This window comes from Aphelocoma coerulescens, chromosome 2 (assembly GCF_041296385.1).
Source record: "Aphelocoma coerulescens isolate FSJ_1873_10779 chromosome 2, UR_Acoe_1.0, whole genome shotgun sequence".
In the NCBI taxonomy this organism is placed as follows: domain Eukaryota; kingdom Metazoa; phylum Chordata; class Aves; order Passeriformes; family Corvidae; genus Aphelocoma; species Aphelocoma coerulescens.
Window position 1 is genome coordinate 72,751,707 of NC_091015.1, and position 12,509 is coordinate 72,764,215.

A 12,509-nucleotide genomic window follows, 5' to 3' on the forward strand; every position below is an offset into this window, starting at 1 on the left:
ATGAAATAACTACACTGAGAAAAATAATTACAAAACCTATCTAAAGTCCTGGATCATCTCACACACCAATTAGTCCCTGCATGCCCAAAAGCATATGAACAGGCATAACAAAAACAGAAATAAACTTCCTTGTAAGAACAAAATCCACTTGATGGTAACAGTAATCTCTTTACCCAGCAGGGGAGATTTTAATGTTGAGCCGCATCATTATTGATGTTTTACAAAAGAAATTAAAATCTGCCTTTGCAGAAACAGTTTCTCCATAATTACTGTATATTCCTTATCATGCTCTACATTTTTATTTAAATTACAGTCTACAAAGCTGAACTCTCCAAACTTATACTGGCACAGATCACGGTATTACTATTTTGAACTCATCAGTACCCTTCAGTACATCACACTTTTAATAAGCAATCAGAAAGGGGCAAACAAAACGCAGCCTGGTGCTCTCACTGAAGCATCTGGCTGCATGAAAAAACCTTCCTTTAAAAGCCATACAGGGGGACACCTTCCAGCCAGGTCCTTAATAAGCAAGTGCCTGTTGTCAAAGTAGTTCTTAAATAACAGAAGGGAAAAAAACCCCAAAAATCTACTGGTTTGAGTAATGACACTCTTTCTACCCAGGATGCTTAGTTTTTAGTGACAACAAAAAAATTATAATTTTGTTTAAATAGGAGTATTGCCAAAATTTCCAATCCAGGGGACACAAAACAGGGGCAGGGGGTGACACATACCCCATTATGCCATTAACCTCAGTGACTGATACATACAAATGTGTGATGGATCAATCTTTTAATCACAGTCATGGCCCCAAGTTGCTGACTCGCTGTAGCTCTGTATATTGCCCACTGAAAACATTATTTCAACCCTGCCCAACTTTCTTAAGTCTGCCAAACACAGCCCCTGGCATAAGTTCATAGAATCACAGAATGTTAAGGGGTTGGAAAGGACCTTAAAGATCCTCTAGTCCCAACCCCTGTGCCATGGGCAGGTACATCTCCCACTCGACCAGGTTGCTTAAGCCCTTATCCAACCTGCCTTGAATGCAGTTTTTCCAGTTAGTACTTTACTTTTCCACCATCTCAGTTTCAAAGACAACTCTACTGCCTAGAAATAGGATTAGGGACATGGTACTGCTCCCGGGGTGTGTGGACGGGGCTGCAGGGCCCTCTGTGAGGAGAGGCCAGGGCTGCCAAGTGCCAGATACAGCTGGCTCCAAAAGCCCTGCCACAGGGCATAGTGGAGCTCCACAGCTGTCAGAGGTGTAAGGAAGGGAAAAACACTGCCTGGCAGCAAGGGAATAAGTGTGCGGGAAAGCCCTGTGAGCACCAAGGTGAGAAGAGGAGGAGGAGGAAGAGAAGAAAATGGAGGCACTGTGGGCACCCCACTGGATTCCCCCACAGCCACTGGAGAAGAGGTCAGTGAAGCAGCTCATCTCCCTGCAGCCTGTGGAACACCATGGGAGCAGGAGCCTGGAGCAGGGTTTCTGGCAATAACTGCATGGAGCCTGTGGGGCACCCACACCGGAGCAGCCTACTCCTGAAGGACTGCACCCCCTGCAAAGGACCCATGCTGCAGCAGTTCTTGGATCCCCACAGCCCACAGAAATGCCCCAGGCAGGAGAACAGTGTGGGGAAGCAGAAGCAGCAGAGAGAGGCTGTATTGGGCTGACCACAGCCTCCACTCCCCATCCCTCTGCATGCAGGGGGAGGAGATAGAGGAGTCTGGGACGAGAGAGTGAAGCTGAGCCTGGGAAGAAGAGCGGTGGGGGAAGGTAGCTATAGTTTCTCACCACACTATTCTATTTTTAATTGGCAATAAATTAAATTAATTTCACCCAAGTCGAGTCCATTTTCCCCACGATGGTAACTGGTAAGTGATCTTCCTGTCCTTATCATGACCCAAGAGTTACTCCATCTAATTTTCTCCACTGCCCTCATGAGGAGTGGGAGCAAGAAAGCAACTAGGTGGGGGTCTGGCAGCCAGACAAGGTCAACCCACCACACAGTGAAATAAATAAAACAACCCACCCAAAACTGCCCCCCCCCTTTCCATGTCCTTTCAAAGGAGATAGAAACAGAAACAGGGACTTGATGAGGCCACTACCCTCCCTCTGACCCTCCTTAAGCTGCACTTTGGCACAAACAGTCAGTTTCCTGACTGGGAGCCAAATGATACTTTTCCTCAAATAGGAACTCCTGACTCCTCCAGGTTTTATTCTTCATTTGGCCTGTCATCAGCTTCTTAAGTCAAGGCTACTCTTCCCACAGTCACAGAAATTGAAAAGAGACTATTTTTTCTACTGTTATCAGCAGATTACAGTGAAATCAAGCAGCACATACAAATATAATTTAACATTCTGGCATTCATATATGTACATATATATACATACTTACTCTCAGATGGACAATCCAGTACAAATTCTACACTTTAGCCTATATATATATATATATATATAAACCATTTATCTCATTTTCATACAGACAGACTCTCAACTCTCATCAATCCATAACTGCTAACCACATGAGGACAATTAAACAGTTTAGCAAATAATGGTTAATGTTTAAACTGGGAATGGATGGGCAACTTCACCAGACAGGTCAACGTGACTGAAACCAAGAAAAGTTATGTTAAGTATAAAAGGCTCAACCCTGAAGTAATTTCCTTCGGTTGTTTTTTATAATCAAGTCTAATGACCCATTGTAAAACTGTTTTGTGAAAGCATTAGACAGACACAATATGGACTAAACTCAATTCAACCCATGTCCCTCATCTCCCTAAGGCCTAAGCTAAAAGCAGACTGTACACAAATACCCTGGTCCCATGCCTCCCACCCCCACAAACCCTTAATAACATGGGATTTGAGAGCATGTCTAGGAAGGAACGGGAAAAAACCTAAATCTCTGAAGACCTAAATTCAAAGCCAGAAAACAGGAATTTGTGCATTAAGCAGTTAACATTTCTCCTTTAAAACACAAAACAAATGTATTCTCTTGCCTACTGTAACCTATTTATATCCAAGCTTGTATACACACACAAGTTTTTTTAAAAGACAGATTTTAGAGTGGTTCATAAAAAGCTGACTTGAGCAGTCACCATAAAGACATTCTACAGTTCCCACCAAAGACAAATCTTCAGCTTATTGGAGCATACTATAGAAATTGATCATCCATAATAATTTCTTTATTCTATACATAAATTTTACTAAGACATGGAACATGAATCAATTATAGCCCTGTTTTCACCTAGCTCACAGACACCACAACTCCTTAGCAATACTTTCCTAACATTCTATGTCATCATAACACATTACTGGAAAACTAAGCACATGAATGGGAATGGGTGCCCTAATGTTGTAAAAATTGCTGTAATCCAGACTTAAAATTTTGGTAATGTGCAGATGAAGCAAGGTTTACTAAACTGTTAAATCAGAACCTTGCATGACAAAACCATTCTGTTTATCAGGAAGACTGAGACACACTGGCTACACAACTGTGGCTGTCACTTTGAGAAACTCAGTTCTGAGACTGTGAATGAATTATTTTGTCTAGTTCCTCACAGGCAGTACAGAGGTTTCAGATTATAAATTACCATATCATATGAAAAGTACATGAAGATGCCACTAGTTAAAATATATCTTGGGACACAGTATAAATATTAATTAGACATGACCTGCATAGAAATACTACATGGCTATTGAAGATCACTTCTAGAAGTGACAATTTACCTGCTAATTTACCTGATAATTAGGAAATTTCAAAGATTCAATTCAACACTTGCGATAAAAGTTAGGATGGCATAAAAATGAGAAATCACTGAGCCTCTTAAAAGTCTCTCTCTCTCTTTTGGCTGTTAGTGCAACAACAAACATGCACATCCTTCTTTTCCATTTTCTGATGAAGTAAGATAAAAAGATAAAGTCACATAAAAAGTGTTTATCAGAATTATCTTGATGGAGAGTTAGAAACTAACAATTACACTGTCTTCACACACATGTGGTAAAGACCACCACAAAGATATATTTCTTGAAACCACCATCTCTTGACCCAGCAGAATGGCATTGTTCTGAAAAGGTTTTCCTGACAATGCCCATAACATTGAGAAATAAAGCTAGAAGAAACCCTTTCATATTTCATACAAAGAGTTCTAAATAATTCCAAGAAATCAATTTTCTTTGGGAGTACAGCAAGCTTTCAACCAAATCCAACAGGGGAGCCATTTTCATGAAAAAATGAAAAAGATGACTATTAGGACAAAAAAAAATAAGGCAAAAAAATTATTTCTACAAACTTTCCCTTTTTGTAAAGTGTGGACTACAAAATTCAAGCATCCAAGAAATAAATAAGGTACCACTTGAGAAATGGGAATCCAGGGAAAGCTAGACTTTTAGACTTAAAACTAGCAACAGGGTAACCTATTTCCACCTTGGAATTTGGACAGAAAATCCAGACAATCCAGCTCTGTTAGGCTGACCAATGTACAGAGATGTCCTACAGAGCACAGACACTATGAAGTTCCACTTATTCAGTCAAATATTTTTTAAACATTCAATACATAATATTTTTTCAGCTTTCAATATATATGTAACCACACTACATGAGTATACCACCCATGCGACCTTTAGCTTTTCTTTAAAAAAAAAGGTGAAAAAAACTGTGTTGTTCAACTATGACAGACACCCAACTTAAGTCACAGGTGTAAGCTGGCTCTGAATTCAGAATCTGTAGTTAATCCCCCGTCCCACATCACCTCCATCTCCTGAAAGCATTAGCAGCTTCAGAAGCTGTTTTTATGATGTAGACTCATGAAAACAAAGTGTTACATTTCCTTTGATTTTACAGTAATTTAATCTTCTACCATATATCTATCTTATATAAGAAAATATTCTTAATCAACAGTCCTGCTATCTACAGTATTTTCCTTCACTTGGATAATGGAAGTTCACAGTTAGACTCTTCATAAAACACAGTGAAAAAGAGCTTCACATTCTTCTCCATTAGTAGATGATTCCCAAATACATAAATTAATGCAGCTTCTTTAAATAAATTAAAGAAATATGAGTAAAAGATCCCAGTTTTATGGCTGGCTTGTACAAAAGTAAGCCATTATCATATGCTATGAGCTCTGCCAACTTGTTGATTCTCTTTCCAATTGCAATTTTATTGTCAGGGATGGGTTACAGTTGGAAAGGACCTCTGGAGACCATTTTGTCCAACCCTCTCACTCAAGGAGAGCCACTGAGAGCCAGTTCCCCAGGACCATGTTCACAGTATTTGAATACATCCAAGGATGGAGTCTCTACCGCCTCCCTCAGTAACCTGAGCCAGTACTTGGTCATCCTCACAGTCAAAATGTGTTTCCTGGTGTTCAAAGGGAACCTTCCTGTGCATTTTTGTGCCTGTTGCCTCTGGTCCTGTCGGTGGGCACCACTGAAAAGAATTTGCCTCAGTTCTCTTTGCAACCTCTCTTCAGGTATTTATACACTTTGATGTGATCCCCCCTCCCCGAGCCTTCTCAGGCTCTCCACAAGGAGCAATGCTCCAGTCTCAATCTCTGTTGGACTCTCTCCAGTATGTCAATGTCTCTGTCAAACCAGAGAGCTGGTTTTTTTCATTTTTTTCCAATAAAACTTCAGAAATCTTGTGTTCCATTACCTTTTGGGAAATCCCTGATGGAATTGGCACTATGTATGGAATTCAGCAGCTCACTTTCTCCTTCTAATTCAACTCACTTCTAGTAAGCTAGAAAGGAACAAAACTCTTTCCAAAAATTCACACTTTTTAAAGTTTAAATGTTTGTTAACATGCCTATGAACATTATTTTCCAGAATTATATCAATGTTTAAAATACAATCTAAAAATCCATTCAGTGAAAATCATTATATTAACAGCTGCTATCAGATTATTTGTACTCTTCCTAGTCATGTAACATTCAGCCACCATAACCTGAGTAATTATGTTATCAAAAAAGCAGTACTATCTGGAGTCAATATAAATATTACAAAGCCCATTTTTGGGAATGGAGGGCATGCTGACCCAGGTTATCATCTTACTCCCTTAAGAACAAATAAAATTCAGGAAAAAGCAGATAGAGATCTGAAACACCATGCTGTTGTAAAAATTGTGAAGCGTCCTCATTTCCAACATATTGTCATGAACACCATAATGTTTCTGGGAAAACAGTTTGGCTTATTAAATAAAAAATGCATGCTGAATGTATTTCTTCTTTGTTTGTATGGTAAAGTAGGTTGTACCCCCAAAAATAGATGCCATAAGGTAAGGACAAACTGGGAGAAGTGTTGGTTGGGAGTACATAAAAGTACAGGTTTCAATTCTGAAGGCATTCAAAGCAACATGAAATCTTAAGGCCTTCAAACCACAAACTCTAGAAGCCTTACACCACACTTCACAATTTCTTGATAGAAGCTTTTTTGCCTTCTAAAAATTTGCACTGCTTTAAACTTTCATGCTGTAGCTCAAAAAAAAATCATACTCCAGCATTAAAGTTACTGACAATGTCTTGTGAACTCGACACTTGTTTATATTGAAAGTAGAGCCAGTTAAACTAAACCTTATAATTTAAAGCTCCATGGAACAGTAATTTTTATGGCCTGATAAGTAATGGAGACAAACTTAGGTAACCCAGAAAGACCCAGACAAATATATTTATTTAACAGCAAATGTTTACTGGTCAGGCTGCAGAAACAATACTGGTTTTTTCCCTCCTTCACTGCAAAGTACCAAGAGTACACACACACGAACAAAGCCAGAGAGAACAAGGAACACAGTTACAAAAGAACATTAAACCAGAATATAATTTATCTGTCCTGAGAAGAGCTCAGGGGAAGTAAGCCAAAGCATCAGAAAAGAAGAAAATACTGGAGAACTAAACAAAAGAAAGTAGCAGTGTAACACTCAATTAAAATAGTGCAGGAGCTTTATATAATACTCTACACCAACCAACACTGATGAAATGATTTCTTGAAGTCTCCTCTTCATCATTTACCTATGAAACCAACAGCCCACAGAGCTCTGGACAGAAAACATCTCTGAAATTATCACACAAAGAATACATGACAAAGTATAGCACTCCCCAAACACTCCTCTAGAGCACAAAGCAAGTGTTAGGTTGAAAAAGAGCACACCAGCAGCACTTCTGCTGCTGGTTACATGTTTCAGACTAGCTGCAATTAGTTCAAGTGTGATGCTTACCTTTAATCGTTTCCTCCACAACTTCTACTACACGATCTATCTGCTGAACCTAAAAAAAGTCAGAAGGTAAATACCTAAGTAGTCAACAACTGAACATCCTTTTATAATAACTAGTCTTTCAAGAGTGTCTTCTTCTGGATTAAAGGGGAGTAAAGAATTTTGGGCTGTGTTTTTCACCAAGTTTGTTTTCTGTGCATCTTGGTCAATCTACCAGAAGTAACTTTAAAATTCGCCACCCAATTTAAACCAGATTTTGTCCTCAAAAATGGCAGCTCCTGTAAGTTTGTCAAAAATCACCAAATAGCTAGAAAAGAGTTCAGGCCTTAAAAGTGCTGTTCATGGTCTGTGACAGGCAATGGTAAACCAGGCACTCAGCACCTGTGCCAAAGTGCTCCCTCATCCCAGTCTCCACAGCAAAATACTGTCAGGGCAGACTAAAGGGGAGAAAATTAAGGAGGAACTGCAAGGGAAAGACACTGGAACACAGGAAGAAATTTAAAATACTGCTGTGAAGCTTAAGGGAACAAGACATTCTCCTGATGTTAATGCAGCAGGCTGTGTTTGGAAATGGAAAGAAAATCCTTCAAGTTTTTCACAAGATAGAATAATATTTAATGACCATTATATAATGTCTGCAACAAAGACAACAAATTTATGTTTTAGTGTTATATTTGCCAAAATGCACCAATAATGAGATAAATAATTCAATTATGTCTTAATAGATTTATTAGTCTTTATTTAAAGTCAATGCCCAACACACTGTAGAGATTTTGGCATATAAAGGAATCAACATTAACACTGCAAAATTAAACACTCAGGAATTCTTGAAGCTGAGATTCTTCCCAGAGCTTTCATCCAAACCACCTGTTCTGTGTAATGCCTACTATAGATATTTACATACAATGCAGGAAAGCCAACTTATCACATTTAAATTAGTTTGTCATTTTTCCACAATATTCCTTTTTAAACACCTCTTCTCTAAGCTGTACATTAAATGAACTAGATTTTATATGACTTTTGCATGGAGTTTCTTTTCCAGCTTGTTTCCAAAACAAGCAGAAAAGCACAAGTTGCAGAGGCTTCAAGAGAAGAGCCTGGTCTGCAACAAGGAGCCTGGAACTTGGATCCCTTGTATCAAAGCCATTAAGTCTCTGTATCCTAAAACAGAGTTTGTCATTTCCTGTAAATACAAGACTGCACAATCTTGTCTACTTCACATTCATTTTTCCAATCTAATAGAAGTTTAAAAAAGCTCACCTATAGCTGGAGTCTGATCTTAAATTCCCAACTGAAGTCAGTGGGAGTCAGTTCCTTTACTTATCTGGGTGTTAGATCAAGTCCATATAAAAGTATTTTTCTTTTTTTTTTTCTTTTTTTTCTTTAGCCTTTTGAAATACAGCCTTTTTAAAAAAGGAATGTCCACCACTTCCGATTTTTGAATACAGTACATTAGTTATGAATTCTAGAAGTTATAGTTATATAACTTATAATAGTTATATATAGCTAATAGTTATATATAACTATATAATAGTTATGCTAACATTTGCATTTTAATAATTTTATTGAAAAATAAATATATTTAAATAATTTTCTGAATCACAAGCATTCACATTACAGACATATAGACATATCTAGCAATCAGCTTGTAAAGAAAGCACACATAAGCAGTCATATGGAACACATGCATGTTTACATACTTGTGCACATATCCCTTCTGGATATAGTTTTAAAAATTATGACCCAAGATATTTAACATATACACTTTCTACTAATTGTTTAAAAAATAAACAGAAAAATTCCAATTGAAAACAGAAGTGTACACACTTACAGCTACAATACAGACAGGGAACAAAGTCTGTGTTATATTACCTACAATATTACTGCTATGTGTCTCAGTGCTAGACTGTTTAAGTTCATAACCATTTTAATCATTTAAAATATGAGAAATCTGGGTGGTTCATAACCTGGTTCATAACCTCTTACTTTCTGCATTGTGCATCTGAGGAATTTTTGCATTGCTCCAAATCCCCTGTTGAATAAAGATAGAAAAAACCCACCAACCATTATATTGCATCTTCATTTTATTAGATAAATTAAATTATTCTCTTAATATGTCTGTCAAGAAGATGGCTCATGTAAGTAATTAGAATTATAGGTCTGATAGGTAATGAGATCTGCACCTAGAAATGGATGTTTGTTCTGCCTTACATGTTATTTCCCACATTAAATATTTTTAATTTGAAATTATTAGAAATTATTTGGCTAAAGCCCCAAGTGCTCAAGAAGAAAATGTGGAATGCTTCCAGTCTGAATTTATGAAGATGAAAGTATTTTAGAAAATGTGAGGTGAATCTGAAGTGAGAAGAGGGAAAGGTTTAGAAGATTCTTATTTGGAACAAAACGGGGGGAAATGAAAAAGGAAAAAAAATGACAAAGTCATTGTAATGACATTTTTTGGGTATATAAAGGTCTGCTGGATTCTTTTCCTCACATCTCACTAACCTTATGGATAATTCTGCTCTGGGGTGGTATCAAAGATATGTGTAAACCTTCAGAGCAGAGCTCCAATAATGTCCCCATCAGGAAGTCCATGAAGCACAGAGACACCTTGGAGGTGTACAAAGGGAAATGACACCATTCCACAACATCTTTTTGCAGAGTGTCTCAATAAACCAAGCCCCCAGGACTGTCTGCAGGTCACCACTGCTGGGTGTGGTTAGTGCACCCCACTTGGCTCCACAGATCTTGTGGGACTTTGTTTCTAGCATAGTTAAGTACATTTTGGACTTAATGTCCATTAAAAGTGGTTCTCCATTAGGACTTGAACAGAACAAGAACTACAGACAGACTGGAGTAGACAGCTGAGTAGAACTATACAAAAAGAAAAAAATCCCCAAAACACTGAGTTTCATCTCACCTTGTTTAGGCAGTTCTGCCAAATGCTGGATGTTAAAAGACTACTCAGCCTATCCCCTCTCTAAAGCCAGTAAAATGGAAATACATGGCTTCAAAAGGCACTTCAGGTCTTCTAAAAATCTAAATTATTTTAGAGATAATTATCTTCATTGACCATAAAGAGAGCTGAGCAAAACAGACTCTCAAATTACAGCACTTAGGCAAGATAAATCTGAGGCTTAATACATAACTTCAAAAGGCATGTGACTAGCCACCCTGGCTTCAGAGGGATAACATCTGTGTTTAAAACCTTTGCTGACAATACTGACCATAGTAATGGGCAATACTCTGGCTTAGGAAGGTATTCTGAGAGGAGGATCTACACAAAGTTTAAAGGGAAGGAGACTAGCCCAGAGAAGCACATAAACAACTGATTTTCACTGCTAAACACTGACACAGCTGAATTAATTCCTAAACCTTTTGATATCTAGGATAGTACATAACTGCTGTAGAAATGAACACTTTCTATTGCACATCCAGTTCTCAGTTTAAAAGCAGGTGCTTAACTGACACTCTTTTCTGACTTTCCAGGTTCAAGTGTCCTATCTGAATATCAACACAGGAATTCAAAAGCCAAAGCTGACCAGCTGAGAGGTACTGACTGAGCTGGAAATTTGTATGAAATCATTCTTAGCCATAAGTTACAGAAGAACAATGTCCACCTGTTTCCAGGTTTTCAGCATGCTTTCCAAGAAGCTCTGCTAATTCAAATAATTCAAATTCCATCAAATTTGTCTTTCATGAAGTACATATTGGATATTTTGCATTTATGCAAGGCTCTGTTTCAAGGGCAGCAGACAGGTTCTCAATCTTGAATGTAGTCTGGCCTTAAGAAACACTGCAAGGTAGGCAAGTATCATTATCTCTGTTTTGCAAACATCATCGAAACTTTTATGAACTGAGCCACAGAAATACCATACAACGGATCTTCCTCATTTATGAGGCCAAAGCAGTAGGGATGTACAGACACTTGGCATCTTGGTAAGTAATTTCCACTAATTTCCTTTCACAATGGCACTGCTAAAAAGCTCTGCTCACTGGAGCATTTTACAAATGAAGGAATAAGGTACATTAAACTTAAAAGTGTATACCAATTACAGATGTAGAACTTGAGAAATAAAGTGCCTGTTTTCTGTAATGCACTTAGCATTTTTTATACTGCACCATCTATTTTATATCAGTGCTCCTAGTGTTACGGGCTGCTGCTGGGAGTGTTCAGCACTCCCACTAATCACATTCCAGAGTTTCACACTGGATATGAAAAGAAAATTACTTAAAGCTTGCCTTATACAGCAGAACAGCCAGGGGAAAGGGTTAGTTGGAGGTCAGCAGAATGCAAGAAGCCTTGGCAGAGGGCTTTTCAGGGCTATGTATTACTCCTGGAAGCAGTGGCTTCAGGCTCACCTTGGCCAAAAGCCTGCAGTACCCTCCCATGCATGGGGCCTGCACCTTCTGACTCAGAGAGCAGCAGCAAAGTTGGGGTTACAGCCTTGTAGAGTAGCAACACTGGATTGGTTTTGTGGGTTTGTGCAGATGAAAGAACAGGCTGAAACTCTTCCCTTGGGTGATGGGTGTATGGCAGAAGGTGATAGGTCTTTGATGCTAGATGTTACACTGGGAAAGATGGGGGAAGGAAGGAGAATTGAAGTTCTCATTCAGGATTCACTCACCTGTGGAGCAACTGTATGCCTTTAATGGAATACATATGTGCACTAGGACCCATGCTTTCAGTATGTACAGCAATTTTGATGATTTCAAAGTACGGATACACGGGGCTTGTGAAGCCTCTTAAGACCTATAAATCCCCAGCAGCCTGGTCAGGGGTTCCAACACATACCATCATTTGGAGATCAAGTACCTTAAAACTCCAGAAAATGCCAATGAAATAAAATATCCCATTTCAATCACTCAACTATCACTGGGAACAAGGGCTTTGCGTGCTCTTGTATGCAGCTCAGGAAGTGAGGAAACACTACAGCTACCTACGAGTCCCAGAACATAACCTGTCACCTAAATCTTTCATGCATCCTTGTCCCTTCTCCTCCCTCCCTTATAATCCCCCTCAAAACAATCAGCACAAAGTCACACATCCTACACACTACCAACTTAAAATGAAAAGTGAGGGATAACTCTACATAGGATGTCTCTTTTTGCATGGTAAATGCACTTGAGTTTGAAGTGAGTACACCACAAACACAAAGGAGTAAGCTTTGGAAACCACCTGAGGGCAACTGGCTGTGAACCTCTGTAATGCATCATTATGTGCTTCAGGTACTTTTCACCCTTGGCAGGTTTATTACTACCCAGAATTTTCCTGTTCCAGAAAAGAGCTCGTTCACCTTG

General features: G+C 38.7%; 1 protein-coding gene across 6 annotated transcripts in view; it reads right to left on the bottom strand.

Annotated features, from left to right (window-relative positions):
• CDKAL1 (CDK5 regulatory subunit associated protein 1 like 1) overlaps positions 1-12,509 on the bottom strand; it is a 383,689-nt gene that overhangs the window by 252,338 nt on the left and 118,842 nt on the right. For all 6 annotated transcript variants that reach the window (XM_069007992.1, XM_069007993.1, XM_069007996.1 and 3 more), the window contains exon 7: positions 7,212-7,260. In XM_069007992.1, the coding sequence (XP_068864093.1) occupies positions 7,212-7,260 (49 nt within the window). The remainder of the gene's footprint in view (positions 1-7,211; positions 7,261-12,509) is intronic.